Source organism: Sprattus sprattus, assembly GCF_963457725.1.
Source record: "Sprattus sprattus genome assembly, chromosome: 13".
Taxonomy (NCBI): Eukaryota; Metazoa; Chordata; class Actinopteri; order Clupeiformes; family Clupeidae; genus Sprattus; species Sprattus sprattus.
Window position 1 is genome coordinate 6,074,112 of NC_137911.1, and position 23,043 is coordinate 6,097,154.

Sequence of the window (23,043 nt, forward strand, 5' to 3'; positions counted from 1 at the left end):
ACTGCATTTACTGCGCAAAACGGACCAGGTGCACAGAGGACGAGAGAACATAGCTCTGCAAGCGGGGTAAGTTTGTCCAGGGCTCAAATTAACCTGCTTTCTCCCTCTGTATTACAGTTTTGTTAATGTATGCCTATTTTAAGTGGATGTAGCCTTTTCTTGTTGACGTATTTTATCCCAAGTTCTGAAGAACTGCAGACTTTATCCAGACAGTTAACGTCACCTAGGAAGTTCTTTTAAAGTCCCTTTTAGTGTTGTTTCTGGATAGATTTGTTTCTGTTATAAATATGTGTAAGTTATTTTGTCATAGGTGACTTTCTAGACGGGAAAGACGAAGGTATTTAGACACGAGTAATGTTAATTGTTATGTAATAGTGACTCCAATGAATACTTTAGCAAATTGAAGGCATGTTCTCATCAATGAGCGTGCTGCGTCTTTAACACTGCAATGGTCTTTATCGAAGTTGGATGCATACCGCCGGGATGTTGTTTAATAGGCTTTTGAATCCCCAACTTGATTTCGTGTCAATTGTCCTGCATACCATAGGCTAATTCACAGCCAGATCTTCTTAAGGTTTCCCTAACTGTTTGTCATCCTTCAACACTGGATAAATAAGGAAAATGATTCGTATAGGATTAAATGCATTATTAGTAAAAAAGCTCCCGCCAAGGACCGTGTCTAGACAACAATGAAGAAACTGTCAATTGTTTTATTTGGGAATCCCTTCAAATTGCATCTGCTTATTTAACTTGATCTATTTTGGATGTGTATAAATCCTGAAATGTACCTGTTTTGAGAACTGTCATTTAATCTTCTACATTTTGGAGAATATTTGTCTCAGTTATGTGCTTCGCCTGTGTCTGCAGACATGGCATTATCTTAAGGGATCACAATGCAAAATCAATGCCTTGTTGCAACACTACTAGTCAGATATACTCACATTCAGAGCCCTGCTCCTCACACATTTAACTCTTCTGCTAACATGCACACACTGGTACAGTTAGGATACAGAAGCGATTATTTCCCAAAGAATTCCATCTTTCAGACTGTGTGTGTGTGTGTGTGTGTGATAGAGAGAGAGTTCCTGTATGTGCATGCTGTAGAGGAGGGCTCACTCATTCAGATTGCCTTGCCGGTTGCATCACAGCACCAGGAGCCACCCCCCTTGATAGCTCTGTAACAGGGGCGAGAGAGCACACAATGGACTCAGAGACCCTGCCTGGAGGCACTGACACTGATAACAAGCTTCAAGTTGCTCCAATTACCAACAGTCAGATTGCCCCAGGACTGTGATGCTCAGTACCCCAGGCTCCTTGGCACAAACCTGGGGTGATTCACACCCTGCCCATCCCAACATGACCGTGGGCGTCTATTGGCCTAAAGGTCAAAAGGGTGTTGGCAGTGTCAGTCCTTCACATCCCTCTCGGAAAACCCCCGCCTGCTTGCTCTGATAGTAGCCAGTGAAAACAAACAGCTCCATCTGGTTCACACAGAGCACACTTGTAAATGTTTGATCTCAATTAAGCAATTAGGAAGACATTTTGTTGTGACTCTGTGCATTTCTGGTCAATCTGTTCCAAGCCTGCTGCCAGATTTTCTTGTTGCTTGTGTCTTGGATCAAGGCATACATTTAATTTGTTTTCTTCTTCTATCAAACCATTGGTATTTTGACTACATTTCCATAACAAATAATTGTTGTTTCCATGTGGGATAAAAATAAATCAATCTTATCTCTATGCCCAGCCCTAATATGTTTGTATTGTTTCTTTTGCTATGGTGTGGCAACTTGAAGGAACATTTTTTAGCCTCATCCGGTGGTAAACATGTTGTCCTCTCCTCAACAGTGAACAATGAAGATGCTGTTAGCTCTGGCTGCTCTGCAGCTGTTTCTTACTCCAGTTCTCCTGGTGAGTTCCCCCTCGAGTCTCCTCTTTCATCACAGCCCATACACCCCTTATCTGATCCTCACATGGCTTCTCAGTAGGGTGCCACTCAGCATGCATGCCAAAAGTGCAAAGGTCAGATATAATATCCATTTAGTTTGCCGTACTCTCCCAAGCCCTGCGCCGTAAAAGCAATCCATCTTGTCATCCTTGGTCACCCCCACAAACACATCATTTTATTTTCACATGTGCATGGCTGTGGAGCTCCACACTTTAAGTGAGCCCAGACTACATATAACTTCTGGCAGTCAAATATTTACAACCCCAACAGGTGGCTGTATGCAGTTTGACAGTCCAGTGCCATGTATGATATGTACATAACATTCCTGTGCTTCGAGATAATGTTCAATGTGTTTGCAATATGTTAACTTGTCAAGTCAAGTCAAGTAAATGGAATAATTTTTTACATGCCCCATGTTTTGCCATTGAAATTATGTTCACTGTTTTCCAAGACCAGTGATGGTGAGAGGTCAGATATAGATTCTATACATGTAGCAGGATATTTGTCCAATAATACTTAAACCAAGTAACTCAAATCAGAGCAAGATAGCAAGGGGTTGGTGGAGTGATATGTTCAGTTTTTAGATGATAACAGGAATTATCAGTTTATCAAGGGATGTCTATAACATGCCTTGGATGTTCACGGCATGGTAAAGGACAGAATAGATATTTAAAAAAACTCATGACTGGATAACTATAGTCCGGTTGCTACACTGTAAACCTGAACAAGTTCAGAGAACTCAAAACTTTTGATGTAACCGATTACATAAGAAAATTTGAGTACATATATTATTTTTTTTAAGTAATCTTAACTCAAAAATTATACATCGGCTATTCAGATTTTTTGTGTTATCATTTTCATAATTTTTGAGTTCTCTGAACTCATATTATTGCAAAATCGAAAAGGATTTAGCCTCGTCAGATATATGTGTTTCTCTGGGTCTTTCTCAAACTAGCTATTACGCCCTTACAAGTTTTTGAAAGGGTATCTTCCTTACGTTCCAAGTTCTTGCGCAAGCTCTTACTGTAGAGAGAACTGTCATTAGTCGACCGCCTTCCACTGCATTTACATCTGTGATTTAGCAGACGCTTTTATCCAAAGCGATTGACAAGGAATATTGCATTCATAGATCATGAGCAGTTTAGGGGTTCACACTTATACACTTGGTAAGGAGGAGTGGGGAATCGAACTAGCAACCTTCCAACCTCTGGATTACTAATTGACTCCTCTACCTTAAGTCTGCTGTGTCCGTCTCTCATCGCAAGAGCTTTGCAATGGTCTTCTCAATGACGTTGATGACGTCAGATACTAACATTTTTTGAATTATCAGGCAATGTTAACTCAAACAAATACATTCCTATACAATTAAAATGTCTGCACTTGCTCAGAAAACTAATACATTTTAAGTTGGGTCAACTAAATACCAGGTTTTAAGTACTGAATACATAATGTTGATGAGTTAGTAGAACTGTCTGGGTTTACAGTGTAATATGGCACCCGTATTCAGAGGAATAGAAACGTGCCTTTAACTGACTCCAATCTTCACATAATCAAATGAATTGTTCAGGAGGTACATTAGTATGATCACCAATCCCCAATGGGGTGGGATGAGGTGCAGTCAGTATAGGTCTGATGGTTGTGTCTTTGGGAGGGGATGAGGTGCAGTCAGTATACGTCTGATGAGGTGCAGCTAGTACATGTCTGACGGTGGGGTCTTTGCAGAGCCCGAGTGGAGACTACTGGGGAGAGTGGACACCCTTTGGTGCATGCAGCCGCACCTGTGGGGGAGGAGTCATGGTGAGAGACAGGAAGTGCATCACTCAGAGGTAAATGTGTCCATTGAATAATACCATGAAAATAACATGATTAAAGTAACACTATGGAGTTTCTGGAGCCGCCAGGTAGGGGGCTACTTTCTGCTGGAATATTCAGTAACTTATTTGCTGTCTTGCTTTGTCTCGCTAGTTTGTCATAAACAAAGTAAGCAAATTCCAACATTTTTCTCTAAGTTTAGCAGCTAGCAAGACATCTTGTTAGCGATGTTAGAAAGCTTGTTATAACACACTTGGACATTGATGCTAGTAATAAGTGCTCTCGCGTTGGCTTCTTTGTAATGTTATTGTGATAGCTATGCTGGCTAGCTTGTCAACAACTTTCCAAACACAGTCAAACATCAAAACATCAAGCAAGTGCAACACAAGACAAAGCAAGACAGCAAATAAATTACTGAATAGTCCAGCAGAAAGTAGCCCCCTACCTGGCGCCTTAAAAAAACCTTCATAGTTTTACTTTAAATGACATAGAAAACACATTCTTGAAAGCAATGTTATCTCAGAGGGGAATATTGGCAGCAAGCTTTGTGTAGCTTTCACTTTGTTTTTGTGTAATATTCATGTAATAACAAATCATTTGATTTATGGGGCCTTAAAGGCCTTGAGCAAATGTTCTCCTTCAAAACCTTACTGTCTTTTTTCAGGTGGTCTATGTAACCAGACCTATTATCCTGTTCAGTGTCATATGTGTTAGAATTTGTCAGTGATATTGCCTCATCAGCAGTCTCAGGGAAATGCTGGAGCAATAAATCTCTGCTGGAATCCTGCCTGCATGTTGTCTCTTGAACTTCCACATGAGATGAGAAGCCCATTAGAAATGTTGAATCCCATCTTACAGACACAGTCTAAGGGTCCGTGGATTCAGCTTGCAGATATCCGGCTTACAATGTGAACAAAGCAAGATGTGAAACCTCACAAGAAACCCAAATAATGTCCTCCGATCACAGGGACTCAAAGAAGCTTCAATATTCCCAGCACCCTTATCTCTTTATTGGCACTACATTCTGCTGACCAGTTATTTCAATAACCTCAGAAATGGCTTGGATTCAAAATCCAAGCATTATAATAATTCATCACCTTCCTGAAGACTTAATCTCACCTCACCATGGCAGAATCTTGATCGTTAAACTTATGAATGAATGCCAATGAGATATACTTCTCTGCATAGGCTTGCCAGAGGCTTCTAGGAAGTATATATTATGGACAGAGATGCACTCTATAAGGTAGACATGTCTGAGCAGTGAGCATGGGTAGAGAAGCCTCATAAGGGATGTCATATGGAAAGTACCTGATTGCTACAGAGGGTATTCTGTTATCCATCAAACACCACTACACAACAGCTGACTAATGGCTATCATGAAGGTACAGGAAACGGGTGAGGTGTGTCTGTGTCTGTGTCTGTGTGTATGCCTGTGTTTATGTGTGTGTGTGTGTCTGTATGTGAATGAATGTCTGTCTCAGTTTATGGTGAGTCAGAAGGCACACCTTGCTCAAGATACCCGGAAATTCCAAGGATTTACCACATCTCCCCATTCTATTTACAACATCTCTTGATCTTGTGTATGGGTGGGGTTAAGGAGCTCTGATGAGTTTGTGTATGGCTGAGGTTAAGGAGCGTGATGAGTTTTAATTGTGTATGTGTGTGTGTGTGTGTGTGTGTGTGTGTGTGTGTGTGTTTGGGTGTGTGTGAACGTTTGTGTGTGGGTGCGGCAAAATGTGTCTGGTTTAGTGCAGACAAATTAAGTTCTGGTGTTATTTATCTCTTTAGAGCTTTAATTGCCTGTGTTGTTGGCAATCAGAAATGGCGATCTCACACATTTTTTCTCCTGTTTTTCCTGACAGGACTGATGGCGGCAACAACTGTGTTGGCCCAGCAAAGTCCTACCGCATGTGTAATGTTAAGGTATTCCTCCCTCATGCTCTTCTCCTTTGCATCAAACACCCAAGCAAGTCTCTGCTTGTAGCTCTGCCATGCTTGTGTCAATTAAACAAATGACTTGTTGTCTGGGTTAAAGGTGTAAGAAAGTGGATAGAAGAGCCTGCTTGGATGTTTAATTTCCCCATGGTTGTTTTCTGGCCTTAGGATTGCCCTGAGGAGTCTAGGGACTTCAGAGAGGAGCAGTGTGCCCAGTTTGATGGTACAGAGTTCCAGGGGAAACTCTACAAGTGGATGCCATACTACGGAGGTAAGAGGGGGTTGATACATTTCTAGGCTCTGTTTCTCGTAAATCATGAACAAAATCTTTCGAGTCATAATGCTTTATTCAGAATCCAGTGAAAGTGCGGTATTGTTGTGTTGAAGTGCATCATTATGTAACATTTAATTATCTATTTCCTATTCTATTAGATGAGAAATTGTATTACATTTTCTATTTAAGATATCATATTATCTTGTTGATACACATGAAGTTGTGACCGTTATGTACCCTTATTGAAGCTGAGAATCCCTGTGAGCTGAACTGTATTCCGAGAGGAGAGAACTTCTTCTTCCGCCACCGGTCAGCGGCAGTGGATGGTACTCAGTGCCACCCGGGCAGGAAAGATATCTGTGTGGAGGGTGTTTGTAAGGTAAGCACAGGGAAAAACAGTAAGGCCACACAACAACTACAGTTTGCAAACATCATTCATGTTTTCATGATGTCAGCAGAAAAGACTTTCAGTTATGTTGCTATCTTTTTGAAGTCGAACAGAACACAGTTTTGATTTGCAGCAGCACATAACGCAACGTTTTATGAAGCGTTTTACGACTCTAACAGTAGAACGCTTGCCACAATTTTGATATACTGTAATGAAATTCAGCACCCATGGAACAACATAGCTGCTCCTTCCTGTTGCCTCTCTAAGCCAGTTCCCATGATTGTATTCCTGCATCACAGCGTCTGGGCTGTGACAACAGGCTGGAGTCCGCTCAGAAGGAGGACCCATGCCTGCAGTGCGGAGGGAACGGACAGTCCTGCTACCTGGTCAGGAACACCTTCTCCCAGAGGGACCTGACCACAGGTGAGCGGATGACAAGATTTGAGACGAGTTTTGATGTGGTTTGATGTGTGGGGTGTTGGGGTCTCAATACAGAGTTTGAACTTTAGAGCTATGGGTGTCTACTCTCTTTCCCCTAGGCTACAACAAGATGTTCACCATCCCTGCTGGAGCTACCACCATTCGCATTCGAGAGACTGTGGCTTCTCGTAACTACTTGGGTGAGTCTGACAAGAGAACCAAAGAACAGGCCTGCAATCTGAGTTTGTCTGACCGAACATGAAGTACCTCAGCCCTTTTCAAGATTTTGTCCTGAACCCAAACTGCTCTTCTTCTACAGCTATCAAGAACCTCCATGGCGAGTACTACCTGAATGGCCACTGGGTTATTGAGTTCTCTCGTGCCACCCCCATTGCTGGCACCATGCTGTATTATCAGAGGGGAGCCGAGGGCGACATGGCTCCTGAGACTATCATTGGCCGTGGACCCATCACTGAGCCACTTGTTGTGGAGGTTTGAGCTTTACTACATGATTAAGCTGTTGTTGGTACCAATCTTAAAATGCAAAGATAAAAAACTTGATTTGTTTATAGTGGAACCCAAAATCCAAATATGTTCTCATTCTGAAGGGCTACTTTTAAAAAAACTGCTAAAGATTCTGTTGTTCATAAAAATATTTCTAATCTCATTTTCCTGTCATAAGCTTATCAGCCAGGAGCCCAACCAGGGGATAGAGTATGAATACTACCTGCCTCATGGCCGCTCTAGGGAGGGATATTACTGGAGCCATGGGTCCTGGTCTCCCTGTAGCAGAGACTGTGGAACAGGTTTGTAGAAAGCCAACTTCCATTACACAAGGCACTGCGTCTTTGTTGAAAATGTGTGTTTTCAGTAGGTATGACAATGTTTGATAGGAAGGGTTTTAAATGCTGTTTTGCCCCCCCCCCCCCCCCCCCTCCTTCCTAGGATACCAGAGCCGCCATGTCTTCTGTGCCATTGACACAGAGGTTTACTCTGATAACCTGTGCTCTGCCCTGCCTCGTCCTTCCAGCAACCGTACTTGTAACACTCAGCAGTGCCCACAAGTCCGCAGGTGAGACACAGCCCACTCTGAGCATCCATCCTTAATGCTTTGAATGCTGTTCACTGTTAGACATTTGGCTTTTCTCCATGAAGTTTATAAGTTAAATGTAGCCGATATTTATGCCAGTGACCCACTGCACCAGAGTGTAGTCTTAATACTTAGAATAAGATGTCAAGTAATAATTTGATTCTTACCAAATCTAAGTGTATGAAATTGTGTTTAGTAAGTACAATCCATGGAGAAAGGATGTAGGTAATCGACATGGCATTCCGATGTAGTCAAACGGGTTTGTATAGCAGGATGTTTCATCCGTGAGATCCGCAAGTTCCTCTGAGTCTTAGTGAGCTAAAACATGAATCTGTTTGAAACACAAGCACAAGCACACACACACACACACACACACACACACACACACACACAGACACACACACATACACACACACACACACACACACACACACACACACACACACACACACACACACACACACACACGTGAATACACACAAGTGCATACATACACACACACACACACATCTTGTGACCGCACAGTTTATCTGATGGAAAAGGAGGAGAGTAGCCTTAGTGGTCTCAATGCTCTTGTCCTTGTCCATTGTCTGTCCATGTGTTGAAAGGATGGCGTATCTGTACAAGCCGCAAATGTGGAGGCCCCAGGAGAGGCCACACGTGTATATCTATGTGTACAGGTAACATAGTCTGTAGAGGGTGAACCAGAATGCAATCTCAAACACAGAACTCTTAAAATATGTTGTCATGTGGGCACACATGCGTTTTGAAAATGCAAAGTCATTGTCGTGTGAATGACATCTTATACACAAGTAGCTGATCTCCACCCACCTGTTTTATTTCAGGCTGAATCCTCTATTAGACTATCGGTGGAAACCCCTCTGAGAAAAAAGTATACTATCCATAGCGTTACCCTGAAATGCTAATGAAGGCCCCATCAGCAGATGCTCATTCTTGAAGGAGTCTTTCTTAAAGATAAAGGCTGATATTTTACTCTTTGTTTAAAGATGTGTGTTTGAGTTTGTGTCTAGAGTGTGATGGGTTTTCCAACAAAAAGGACCACGACACCTGTCCAGCTCACAGATAAGCTTTTCCCCTGATTCCACTGCTGAGTTATCGAACATTTAAATGTACCCCTCAACATTTCACCTGCTAAACAAGCTGTAAATTAAGTAGTCTATTGTACACTAAGCACATTTTTAGTTCACCAGAGAAATTTGACTTAACATATGTCAGGTCCTGATGTTAACATCACTAACACCATTCTCCATCAACCACGCTATGGAACTGTTTAAATCTTTTATTCGCTACCAGGGTTTCAATCATTTCCTGACACTTTCTGAAAGGGAATTAAAGAGATTTGACATGAGGTTTGACAAACTCATCTTCAGACAATTCAGGCATTTCTGTTCATGATTTCCCCCTCATGTCACAGAGGCAGTGGAAAGTTTCCACTCTCTAACTGGGCAGCTATTAACACCTATTTCAGACAGTGCCTCTAATACACTTCAGATTCTCTAAGTGGATAAGGGCCAGCTCAGCTTTAAAAGCTTACCCTTTGTGACATAATATACTGATGTCTTACTTTACTCTGGTTGAACTCTGATTCTGTTCTTGACCCATAGCCTTTTCCCTCCACTTTGATGTGTGAGCTGGACTGCTGTCTGGTTCCTAGAGCCATAAGTGTTTGGTGTAGCTATAGTCCCCTGTTCCGTGTCCACCGATGGCTGCTCTGTGTGTCCGGAGTACATCTAGGATTAGCATGCACAGGTTGACTTTGCTATGTTTAGACTGTCTGCTGTCTGGCTGTGCATAGAGCCTATTTGTATGAGTGCCAGACACCCCCTCCGGACTGTAAAAAAGCTTGGGCTCCTTTGTCTCTCTTCTGTTTTTTTTTTAAAGCTTTGATGGTGTTGCTCAGAAACCTGAAACATCAATGAATTTCTGGGCTGGTCTAGTCTTTACACACTGTTCACTAGAGACTTCTCTGAGAGACTTGCTCATCTCTGAAGCACCCCCTTTCCAAATCAACACTCACTTGCCAAGAGGTCCAGTGTACTTTTCAGCCACTGGAGCCCAATATGGAAACATCACTGACAAATGTGCTTGTGTTCTGTAAAGCAAGAACTGCTTCTAGTGCTGCATCACTTGGGCTCAGGGGGACGCAGTAGGTGGTAGTAGGGGCTTCTAGTGAGTGTGCTGCTGTCTTGTTGGGCTTCTCCAGCATCCCTCAACTGCTCATGTGATGAACCTCCATCTTCCCTCCATCTCTTCCCTCCATCTCTTTATCCCTCCCCTTCCCTCGTCCCCACCACAGCTGGAAGCTGGGCGAGTGGAACCAGTGCTCGGTGACGTGCAGCGGGGGTTCTCAGGTGCGCTCGGTGGAGTGTATTTCCCATGATGCCTCAGGCTCCCGTGTGGTGGAGGATGCCCAGTGCGAGTCCTACGCCCAGCGCCCCCTCAGCCAGCAGAACTGTAACACACAGCAGTGTGCTGAGTACACCGCCTCAGCCTGGAACCAGGTAGGTACTCCATGCCTAGCGAGGACAGGGAAGGCTTACCCATATGCTTATTACCTTGTTTACTTAAAGTTGCACTTTAACTTAACCTTGTCACTGTTATTCCTGTTTTTTAATTAATGCATTCAGATGACTTCCAACCCTTTTGAACACATTTGTAAGTTGTAATAGTGTAAAATCATGCACTGTTTGGAAGTGAAGATGACAGAATGCAGGGAGGCAAGCCATTTTGCATTTGGCTTTGACAATTGATGCCATGTTACTAATCCATACAATGGGACTAATAGTCCAACCAACCAGTTGTCTGATCACTATTACAGATTTGAACGTAAAAACAGTCAGAACTATGTGTGTTGTTGTTATATACCAGTAGGTAGATATATTTGATAGAGTGATATTTAATGTAGTTGTTGTGGAGTGTAGTGAGTATCAGCTGTGTTGTGGGAAGTTGTCTGAGCTGGGAGTGTGGTCATGTTTTTTACATTGTGTGTGTGTACAGTGCTCAGTGACATGTGGACTTGGCGAGCAGACACGTGAGGTGGTGTGTGTGAGCACTGGTGGGGTGCGGCTTGGGGACCATGCCTGCAGGGCCCTCCTGAAGCCGCCCCACGTCCAGTCCTGTCAAATGCCAGTCTGCCCACAACACGTGCGCTGGCATGTTGGAGACTGGGGCCTTGTGAGTCACACAAACACACAGACATATATGCCAAAGCCTAGAAAACTGCCAAACTTAACAAAACATTTTGCTTATATTATACATAGTTGGTTGAAAATACAACAGATACCTTAAGATACCTTTACCTATCCAAATAGCCATATATGCTTATACAACCTCAACATTCCTTGCTTGATGTTTTATGCCACAATTTGGAATGGGTATAGCTTGCCTCTTTGGCATAACAAGAATTGGATCATACCCATTAATGAGTGTAGTAGGTTGACGTTGTGCAGGATTGAATCAGATTCTCTCTCTCTCTCTCCCTCTCTCGTCCTCTGTGTGTGTAGTGCTCTAAGAGCTGTGGCTCAGGGCTGCGTGAGCGGCAGGTGATCTGCTCCGACAGTCAGAGGAACCTGTATGGGGTAGAGCGGTGCAGTGCCCGTCCTAAACCTCTAACTGTGGAGAACTGCAACAGGCAGCCCTGCTACAGCCCCCAGGGTAGGAGCCTCCCCACCATGCCCATACTTCACCCAGACACTCAGTCTACTGCTCTCTCTCTCTCTCTCTCTCTCCTTCATCCACTGCTTCCTGTTTCTCCCTTCAACACATAACATTTCTCTATATGTAGAGGGTTACTCTACATAATTTTCCGTATGATCTGTCATTTCTGTATGATCAAGCAGAGCCAACTTTGATATCTTACATGAATCCCCCTATCTCTCTTCCTCAAAGAGGTTCCAAGCATGCAGGATCCCAGAGGGCATGACAACACAATACACGGATTCCAGCCCTACGTTCCACAGGATCCAACTTCAGGTTATTATCTTTCTTTCTTTCTTTCTTTCTTTCTTTCTTTCTTTTGAGTACCTTTGCTGGTGTATGAGCCTTATCATTAATGCATGTCCTTGCCTGTCATTTGTTTTGTTCTACCTCCTCCTGGTTGTCCTGCATCTCTCTTTTCCTGGCAGGCCCCCTCCCTCCCCTCTCAGCACCTCTCTGTCCCTGCACTAATTATCAGGGCCTGATTGGCATGTTTTGTGGGGACTGGGGATTGTCCGTCTGATTAAAATATTTGCAAGGCATTGGAGTGTGTGCAAGAGGGGGCTGGCCTTGACTGGACTACTTCTGGCAGTTCGTACAGCACTATACAACTATAGTGTGTGTGTGTGTGTGTGTGTGTGTGTGTGTGTGTGTGTGTGTGTGTGTGTGTGTGTGTGTGTGTGTGTGTGTGTGTGTGTACGTGTACGTGTGCTCTCACACTGTGCCCCAGTGCATGTTCTTGCACCATAGAAGGTGTGTTGTGATTTGGGTTCAGGTGCCTCTCAGCTGACTTCTGGTCTAATTGTAACTTTCCTGGAGCAGGAACACTCTGTTTCCACTTTCACTTTGGCATGCGTCATGCTGTGTGTGAGGAAAATCAAGTGTAAAATTGTAAGTGTTAAATTCCGGAAAACTCCCAGTTTTACTACTCATACAAGTAAAAGCGTTGAGTGTAAGTGGTTAAAACCACGCCTCCAGAAGAAACGGTCAATCCCTTAGCGTTCCATCTTTTCTAGATTGCTCCCTGCACAAGATGACCAGATACATAGAGATGAACATAACATAATAAAAGTTCATGTTTAGTTAAATTAATGCATTTCTGTTAACTTTACAGCATAGCTGTATGCTAAGGAGACAATAATGCCTGGCAATTGTAGTGATGAGTTAAGTTGATAAATTCCTGGTCCTAAGGATTATGGGTAAATGCCACTCTCTTGTTCTAATGTTTGGTTTTTAGCATACCTGTTTCATGCGTCATCCCAAGATTGTGCAGCGGCTTATGAGCTTGAAAACGGTAAAGGTGATTTTAGAAGTATGTGTTGGGTTTAATCATTATGGAGAAACCCATTAACAAAGGGTAAGGGAGTTGATAAACAGTAAGTAAGTAAGTAAACAGTACTTAGAGATAGCCTATTAGAGTGAACTATCTGGTGTGATATTGGATGGTGTATTTGGTGAGTTTGCAATTGCTTCGTTTCACCTCTACTTGCAGCTAGTAATTAGAGTAACATCACTACCACTCATTGAATGAAGCCGTTTGAGTTCATTCAGTTGCCATGGCAGGTGTTCTGGGTCACTATAATTGAAATGTGTTGGGTTCATGATTTAATGATTTGATTTAATCAAAACAAGAGGAAATGTGTGTCGTAATTCAATTGAGTAAAACGAACAAGTCGTACCATTTACCGGAGTCAACAAAGGAAGCAAGAATGTCATCAACAGTGTAAAAAACGCGACAGTGATACGTGTGTAATTGCCAACCCTGGGAGTGTTCCCTTGTAGCACTATTCAGTGTAAAATGAACTCAACATATTCAACACTATAAGTGTAGTTTTCACTTCACTACTCAATGGGACCACATAAGCTTAAAAATATTGGTTTTAATGTGTACCCTTACCTCTCTATCTCTCCCGGTCTGTCTCTCTTTCTCGCTTTTTTAGTCATCAGGCTTGATGCAGTTTCTCCCACAAACACAGTCCTCGACCCCCATGGCTCAGCCATCGCTAGGCACTGCAGTCAGACGCAGTACGGCTGCTGCCCAGACGGACGCACCTCAGCCAGGGGCCACAGAGGCCAGGGCTGCACCCAGGAGCCATCCTGCCTCGACAGCAGGTACAGTAAAGGCCTCGCAACTTACACATATGATGTAAAATATACTGTATATTACATACATCATGTGTAATGTATTATTTGATGTGTATGCTTATACGTTATGTTCTTGTCATCATTTTCCAAAATACTGTGTTCGAACTTTCTGGTATGATCCTGAAAGCTTTGCAAGTTAACCTCATCTGTTAAATCTCACAGGTTTGCTCCACACTCTCCACAAATTACTACTGTGTGATTTAGTTAAAGCCACATTATGTAACAATTGAACCTTAACCCGGCAGTAAGGCATTTTAGTCTAAAAATAGCAAGCTAACTACCTAAAAGGCATGCTAAAACCTGCTACAGCAGCTGACTACTAAAAGCATCTCACTATTCTCAGTGCAGTGCAAACTGGTTGGCAATGTCTTCTGTTGCACTAGTTTGCTGTTTGGCCATGTTTGCAACAATATTGGCTCTCCATTTATTTTACCGTAACCTTGGCCTGGTCATCTCGACTGAAATCTAGTTGCTTGCATAACTCACTAGATCGTGGCCATCCATCCTGTTATCTTCTTATGTTGCATCCAAGTTGCATCACTTTGTATTAAGAGTATCCTCTTTAGGCTGGTCAGCTGTTCTTTTTCTTGTTGTATCCTCGACCCCCAACATCCCTATGATATAGCTGGGTGTACATTGCTCTGATTAGGTTAGCTTAGCATGCTACCATTCTGAATTCTGTGGAATACTCACGCAAACCTCAGTTTGTAACTGGGATTTTGTTGTCCTTTAAGCCCCTTCCAAGTTCTTCAACAGCTGTCTGTGTAAAAGTCTTGATTTTTGTTTTTGATGGTGGTCTAAATGTGAAGTGCACCCCACAACTCTAGGGGCCACCAAATCATGAACCCCCACACACTACAGATTGGACATACAATTTCAGCATAATTTCAGATAACTCTACTAGTACCTTTGAGCATTAACCACCAACAAACATACCATTGAATTAACCTGCAAATCTTCCCTCACTCAGTCATGTGTCAGCTGCGTGTCCTGACAATCCTGATTTTGCAGGTATGGCTGCTGTGGTGATGGAGTGACTGCTGCTCAGGGCCTCAACAGAGAGGGCTGTCCTGAGTACACCCCTGCTCCCCCTACAGTAAGCACTAGCAGCAGACTATACTTTGATTCTGGCTTTTCTTTAGCTATGTGTGTGACTTGAGCAGAGGACACTGGAATAGGGCACTTTACAGTAAAGAAATAACCATTTGATAATACAATCTTTCTGCCCCTCTGAAGAATATCCCATTAAGTGGGCTGAACTAGTTGAGCGTCGAATCTACATTGTACAATCTTCAGTACCATTGACTTCCATTGAATGACCACCTTTCATGCTCTACTCCTTCTCCCATTCTTTTCTGTTCTCTCCTGCCTGTATTTAGGCTGCTACCCCAACACCCACATACACAGACTGCAGCAAATCCAGATATGGTTGCTGCTTTGATGGTGTAAATCAGGCTGGAGGTCTCTATGGGGATGGTTGTCCCAACCCCCCCAGCAGCAGTGAGTAAACTGGGGCTCGTAGAGCCTGTGTAGTGCCAAAAGCAAACATGGATTGGATGTCTGTCTGAAAAACTGTTAAGAAAACTATTTGTGCAGCTAAAAGTACATATCAAAGTTTCAAACTCATTTAAAACTCTTTATTCATATTTCTCGTCTAGGTTATGTATGAAGTAATATCTGAAGAAGCGGTGAAATTGCCGTAATAGTTTTGTTTCTGTTAGGTTTGAATGATTGGAATGGAATTCTTCTTTGTTGGATAATACTGAATCAGATGCTTGGCTTTCATGCTGATTTTATACTCATTTGTTTTAATTCTTTAGTGTGTCTGCTAGTCTGTCTGTGTGTGTATGTGTGTGTGTATGTGTATGTGTGTGTGTATGTGTGTGTGTATGTGTGTGTGTATGTGTGTGTGTCTGTGTGTGTGTATGTGTGTGTGTATGTGTGTGTGTCTGTGTTTGTGAGTGTGTGTTTATGTCTGTCTTTGTGTGTTTGGATGTCCGAATATGATTTTCAATGATGTGTTTATGGCTACCTGTGTTTATGGCCAACTGTCCCCTTGTGTATCTCCTTGTGTATTTCCAGCTGTGCGTTCAGCCACATGCTTCCTGCCTAAATCGGTGGGTCAATGTGGTGAGTGGACAGCACGCTACTATTATGACAACGACCAAGGCCGCTGCGTCCACTTCTGGTATGGTGGCTGCCACGGCAACAGTAACAAGTTCCTAACGCGGGAGGAATGCCAGCGCTACTGCCAGTCAGAGACGACGCGCCCGAGCAGTGGAGGCAGCGGAGGCAGCGGGCGTACGCGGGACATGAGCCATGTGTTCACTGTCCCCACAGGCAGCTCAGGAGGCGCCACGGCAGGCTCCAGTTCCTCCAACATCCCCAACCGCTTTGGTTCCAGCGCTGCCAACAGCGCCTACCGCGCCCGTTTCCATCTGCGCGCCCGCCGGCCAGCCCCCTCTGGCTCCCCCACCTACCCCAACACCCAAGCCCAGCAAATGATGCCCGCCGCCAGGTAAGAGAGCCGAAGTCACAGAGTGCTGCTGCCCCTCCACCTGCCCCCGCGCAGCACCACCAACCGGCTGATCACAGCACAGTTGGGAAGAGCCGCCTCTCTCCAGCTCGCGAGTCTCACTCCATTCAGAGTGTCCCACACAGGAGAAGATGCACAGGCAACATACAAACACACTCAGAGATACACATACACACAATGTCACAAATATGGACACACAGATACTCACACTTGCTCACATTTCATACATAGCCAGTGTCTTCCCTGGAAATTTCTGCACTCATTTAGCAAGTGCACGTTACCTCTCTATTTCCTCTCCAAATGTACTCTGAAGTACATTTGGAGAGGAAATAGAGAGGTAACGTGCACTTGCAAATGTACTCTGAAGTACATTTGGGGCCGTATTCACAAAGAATCTTAGGGCTAAAAGTAGCTCATAAGTGGCAAATTTAGGAGAAACTCCTAAAAATAATGGGCGTGTCAGTCTTAAATTTAGGACTCCTATTTTTTTTTACTAAGAGCAATTCACAAAGTATTTTATCCCTAAAAGTAGCACCTAAGTCTAAGACAGCTTAAAACTCCTCATGAGGACTCCTAAGTCACTAAGACTTATTCACAAAAAATCGTAAGATGGCTGCAGCCGACTTGGAATTGATAAAAGACATTGCTTAAACCGTGAAGGTATTAATATTGTCGTAGAATTAGCGCGGGATGCAATGACGCCTTTAAACAACGATGTGTCCCGAAGTGAAATGTTTGGAAACATAAAGATAGCCTATTTGGCTTCCCGGAAAACGCAAATGACGACACTGGGATATCATCAGTCAGCCGTTTAATTCATCAAACTATCAACGCACTGTAGACCCCACATCATCCAACAGTTTATCCAGTTGCCTTTGGACAATCTATTACACAAGATCAAAGTAAATTCCATGGCGATCGCAGGAATGTCCAGTGACGGGACACACATTACAATAATTGCCCCATCAAGATGAGGACGTTGTACCGATGACTCGTGCATTTCAACGGAGAGCGGTCTGAAGCAGGTTTTTGAGAACTTACCAGCTGGATGCCGCTGGGGTGACAGTGGCTATTGGTCCTGGGACCAGTAGGCTTTCGCTTAGGCTACGTTTCACGTTCGTTTCGCTTTGATCAATTAAGATTGGAGGGCTTGAAGGGCCGTATGTGCTGATATTTGAAGTGGTCAAGGGCTGGAAATATAATAGCCTAACAGTTTGCTGGGTGCTTTAATTATTACTGCCTTGATTATTACAATTGCAATTGCCATATTTTATATTGATCGCTTTCTATTTCTCTTAACGTGCAAAGTGTCATTCCCGTTGGATGCACAAACTTGTCATCATGCGTGTGCATTCTGCTAACTGCACTGTCCATAACTATTTAATATGACTTAATTTGAAGCCTAGGTTATTCTCTTATTTTCAGTTGAGATATAGTGGGATTGTAAGAGGGACGTCACAAATGAGTTTTTAATGAGAGAGCCTGTCAACAACCAATCACCGTCCTCACCCCTTCTAAACTCGTGCATGAGAATCGACGTCATCCATAGCAACGGTGCTTTTATCTTAAGCTTAGGAGTTTGTATTATCCTTAGTATGAGTAGGTCTCAGAGGCGTTGTGAATCACTTTTAAGAAATTACTCCTACGTAAAATGTTTTAGCGCGAGTTAGGAGCACTCTTAGTGGTAAGATAAAAAGCTTTGTGAATACGGCCCTTGGTCTCTAGTAGCACTGTGCCACATACCTCACACACACACAAAAATATATGTGTATGTCTATTTACTTATTATGCACCACACATTTACTCTCTAAAAAGTATACTTTTCTCTGTTTTGAAGTAGTACAAACTCTTTAGCTAGCACGCTTGGACACCATTTGTTCTCTCAGCATGCATTTTACAACACACGCTAACACAAACAGGCATATGCACACTGGCTTAGCCCTTTCATGCTTTGTGTGGGAAAACAAAAAGGTTCTGAAAATTCGGAGGAGAGAGGATGAGGGGCCGATCAGCCCATTTGGACTATGCTGTGCTTCTGGGACTCCTGTTTCCTCATGCTGACTCATGCCACCGCCTTGTAAGAATGCATTAGTGCCTCTTAGAAGCCTAGTTAGCTCCCAGAGTAGCTGCCACCTGCCTGCCATCTGTCACCTGCCAATCACCTGCCAAGATACCTGCCATTCAGCTCTTCTGCTCTGTGCTTTGTGCCACGTCTCATGTCAAAGGAAACCAATAAAGAATGGCTGTGACGCTATAGAATTCCTTGTCTGTCTATGTGAATATGTGTATGTGTGAGTGTATGTGTGAGTGTATGTGTGAGTGTATGTGTATGTGTATGTGTATGTGTATGTGTATGTGTATGTGTATGTGTATGTGTATGTGTATGTTTAAGTGTGAGTGTGAGTGTGAGTGTATGTGTATGTGTTGTGTGGCGTACTGTATTGATGTGTGTCAGCCACCCTGCGAATGCTGCCCTTATTTGTAGTCACACTGTAGTGGGTTTCTCTTCTTTTCCTACCAAACACAAATCACAATCCTATGGTTGCACATCCGTCTGTGTGTATTTTTCACTCTACAATGTCTGCACTCACCTTAGTGACAAGCCACACATTCAAACCTCAGCTAGTAAATGTGCTGTTCTTGAGTATTCTGGATGGATTCAAGTAGTTGGAGCAGTGCTACCCATCAGAGCCAAACCTCGAAAGACAACTATCCACAGCTGTAGCCACATAATAATAGAGAAAGTCAGCCATGACAGTCAGCAGCACATACATTCTGCTGCAGTGGATGCTCATTCATTTTCATTTCAGTGCCAACTTGAGTCCCACTAAGAGAGTGATTTATCCCTGCCCTTGAGGCTCTAGAGGAGGAATCCTCTGTCAGCGCTGGGCTTGAAGTCCCCTCTTTCAGCTCTTTCCTTGCTGTGGCCAGGCTAAGGCTATTCTTTATGCTTGACTTTGGTGACTGATGTGCTATATGCGTGGTGTGCTGTTGCCGAGAGTAGAGCATAAAGTGACTTTTTTTCTTCCGTTCTTTTCATTTCTCTCTCTTTCTCCTTTCTTTGTCCTCTCCTCTCCTGCTTCTCACCTGGACTCTTGTCTTGTCTGTCACTTTGAAACTTTTCTCCTTTCCTTTTCATTTCCCCTCTCTGCTTACTCTACCTGTTGTGGTCTCTTCTCCACCCTGCTCTCCTCTCCTCCCCTCGTCTCGTCTCCTCCCCTCTCCTCTCCTCTCCTCTCCTCTCCTCTCCTCTCCTCTCCTTTGCTCTCCTCTCCCCGTCCTCTCCTCTCCCCCTCCTCTTGGTCCTCAGCTGGACAGATGTGGGTGTGAGTATTGAGAAGTCGGACCCCTCTACAGTGGAGGGCCTGGTGGGGCAGCAGGTGGTGTTGCCCTGCAGGGTCACCCCACCCCCCTCCTCCACTGTAGTGGTGGAGTGGAGACGAGACGGCACGCCCATAACTCCTTCCAGGTGAGCAGATACATCAACACACATACTGCCAGTACACACTCACATGTTTACACATGCGTTGCATATTTTGAAGTAAACACACATACTTTATTTTTTCCATTACTGCTGTTTTTACAAACTCTGTCCACAATGATCTCTGTGAAGGTTATGCAGTTCAAGGTCAACAGGGTACTACTGAGGTTTGAGATCACTTGTCATTTAGCAACTCCATGCTTAATGACAAGTGATCTCAAAGCTCACTAGTACCCTTTTGAATTTGAACTGTATACCGCATACTCCTTACTGTGCTTCTTCATGTCTGCCTTCCAACTCCTTACTTCCGGGTTGACCTCTTCTGCTCTCCCTTAGGCATCTCCAGCAGCCCAATGGCTCCCTCCTGGTGGGCCCTCTCACCCTAGGAGACTCCGGTTGGTTGCTGTGCCTAGCCACGCGGGACCGTGAGCGAGACCACCGCTACATCTACCTGTCTGTTTCAGGTGCTGCGGGCTCCTCTTCAAGCTTCACAGCTGAGGTGTCCATGGCAGCATTTCATTAAAAACGTATATGTTCCTTCTCCGTAGAGCCAGCCCAGACCAACAAGGACCCACTGGTGCGCCTCGAGGGAGCGGACAAGCCAGAGACGGAGGAGGCCTACCAGCCATTTCCCAGGTAGACACTGAAATAACGCAGCAAAGACACAAGACACAAAACGAGTTTGTACAGGAAAGCAGACAAACATGGTCGCTAAAGCATGTTCTATGTCTGTCTCTCCTTCATTCTCTGTCTCCCTTACTCTCTCCCTCTCTGTGTGATGTCAGGTTCAGCATTGATCACTCAGAGTCCTCTCTGGTGGAGTCTCGGGCAGGACAGACAGCCAGACTGATGTGCAGAATCAATCCTGCCTCTGCCATCCCCACTGTCACCCTGCAATGGACCAAAGCAAGCCAACCACTCAGCACTATCAGGTGTGTGTGTGTGTGTAATGTGTGTGTAATGTGTGTGTGTGTGCATGTATGCATATGGGTGAATGGCTATGTGCCAAAAAATCCATCACCAACAGTTGTGTTTGTGTGCGATGAGGCTTACATGCTACTGGGAGTCTAAGTTTGTGTGTGTGTGTTTGCATGTGTGTGCTTGTGTGTCTGCGTGTCTGTCTCTCTGCCTCTGTTTATCTGCCTGCCTTTTTTGCTAATAGGCATTCCCAGCACTCAGATGGGACTCTGGTCATCAGTCAGCTGACGTCTGATGACTCGGGGGTCTACACCTGCTCTGCCTCCACCACTCAGCAGCTGGAGCAGCGGCACATCCAGCTCAGAGTGCTGGGTGAGTCCCTGCTGAACAAACCTCAACAGACAACACTTAACATTAAGACACTATAGACATGAAATAGATAATATTCTACATGTATACTTTTAGATAGCTGAAAGAATCTCCTACATTAGATACTGGAATAGCAGTAGATAGAAACACTGTGGTTGTGATTATGATGACGGAACGTTTGAGCACTCTGTCCAGGTGACCCAAAAATCACCACAGCTCCCAACAATGTGCAAGTGGTCCAGGGTAGTACATCCCAGCTCCCTTGTGTGGTGACCGGAGACAATGTCAACATAGGCTGGTCTAGGTGGGATGACAATTTATCAGCCTAATGGATTTCATTGGGATCTTAATAATGATAAAGTTTTTTACTTTTCAATATGCTCTCCTTTAAAGTGCTGGCAATGGCAATGTTCTGTGTTAAATTTAAGATTAATGTCAATGATGGAAAAATGAGAATGAAAGCTTATGCAGTGACACCCTGACACTTTATACCAGTGAAAGGTCAGGCAGCTAGCCTCACTGACATGGAAACCACTAACTCTTCCTCTCTCTCTCTCTCTCTCTCTCTCTTTCTCTCTCTCTCTCTGTTTCTCTTACTCTTTCTTTCTCAGGAATGGTGTGCCTGTGAGGCCCGATGGCGGGCATATTCAGGTGTCCTCTGATGGCACTCTGGTCCTCAACAATGTGCAGCCATCCGATGAGGGCACCTACACCTGTAACGCGTACACGGGCACCTTCTCCGTCAGCGCCACCGCTGAGGTGCGAGTCATCAAGTCGTCACATGGTATGGAACATGTCACAGATCGTCCCTCATCCCCTGGTACTCTGCTTCTCTGTCATGCTAATGACTATCCATTCTGTCCTTCTCTGTCTTGCTCATGACTATCCATTCTGTCCTGTTCTGACATTGTTGCACGACTCTTTCATTGCTGCTATATGAGTGCTATTTTATAGCAAACAGTCCCGACCCATCTCACTGTCTTCTTTTGTCTCACGTTGTGTATTTTTCTTTGTCTGAAGATGGTAACGGGGGCCCACCCATCCCTACTGACTGTGTGGACCAGCCAGAGTTGGCCAACTGTAAACTGATCGTCTACGCTCGCCTGTGCTCCAGCCAGTACTACTCCAGCTTCTGCTGTTCCAGCTGCGCCCGCTACAACCAGGGGCTGGACACGTTTGGGCAGAAAGGGAAGGGAGGAGGCTGGCAGGGCAGCAGCCACTGAGGCCCCAAGACTGAGAGGAACTGCCCTAGCCTCCAGACCTCTACCCCAGGAGCCTCAGTGCACGGGGAGCTGCACTTCACTGCTTTGCACATGTAAAAAGGGATCTCTCCACGCCTTTTGTACAATCCAATTGCCAAGTCACTGCATATGATATTTATCTTCAATGTTCCCTCTAATTTTTTTCAGCACTGAGCAAATATTTTTTATTCTGAGCGCACATTTCAGCACTGTGAGCAATTCGTAAACCACGCGACCTTACGAAAATGACCACGAGCCTACGTTAGCCATAGGTTTCCAAAGAGATGACAGCAAATGCATCAATATGTCTACAAGGTTGATATTTATTCAATATCCTTTATAATGGCTGGACTTTGGAACGTTTTAATGATGGTGTTTGTTTTACCAGTCAGTTTAGTTGAACTTAAAGGATCTTTGGTTGAAAATAAATATGGTTTAGGGAGGTTATGACTGGTTCACTGGTTATGAATGATAATAATGATATATATATATATACACAAAATAAAAGTATCCAAGGTGTTAAGTCATTTCTCAGCAGGTACAACATTTAAGTAGAACTTCATTGAAAGAAAAATGCTAATGCAGTGCTTTACAATAAATATAGTAATTATGGTGTATTTTCTCCTAAAGGTAGCCTGTAATAACTGGAGTGGTTTGCAACAAACTAAGCTACAAAACATGTCATTTGAATTACATTGAGGGAGCTAGGCCTATCTGGCTGTTTGGCTCATCTTGTCTGCAGGCCTATGGAAGACACACCTTTCTGACTAAA

At 44.0% G+C, this 23,043-nt stretch overlaps 1 protein-coding gene across 1 annotated transcript; it reads left to right on the forward strand.

Moving 5' to 3' along the window:
- Nucleotides 1-1,851: 1,851 nt before the first annotated feature.
- Nucleotides 1,852-22,253, forward strand: paplna (papilin a, proteoglycan-like sulfated glycoprotein; the record flags this gene model as incomplete). Its single annotated transcript, XM_080850348.1, has 26 exons — nucleotides 1,852-1,908; nucleotides 3,668-3,771; nucleotides 5,620-5,680; nucleotides 5,861-5,963; nucleotides 6,215-6,345; nucleotides 6,654-6,777; nucleotides 6,894-6,974; nucleotides 7,094-7,266; nucleotides 7,457-7,580; nucleotides 7,720-7,846; nucleotides 10,182-10,386; nucleotides 10,883-11,059; nucleotides 11,389-11,539; nucleotides 11,774-11,857; nucleotides 13,522-13,693; nucleotides 14,738-14,822; nucleotides 15,106-15,226; nucleotides 15,809-16,244; nucleotides 19,573-19,731; nucleotides 20,080-20,207; nucleotides 20,292-20,379; nucleotides 20,529-20,675; nucleotides 20,906-21,033; nucleotides 21,226-21,334; nucleotides 21,642-21,814; nucleotides 22,051-22,253. 26 exons carry the CDS (start codon nucleotides 1,852-1,854, stop codon nucleotides 22,251-22,253), a joined length of 3,651 nt encoding a protein of 1,216 aa, XP_080706474.1.
- Nucleotides 22,254-23,043: the final 790 nt, after the last annotated feature.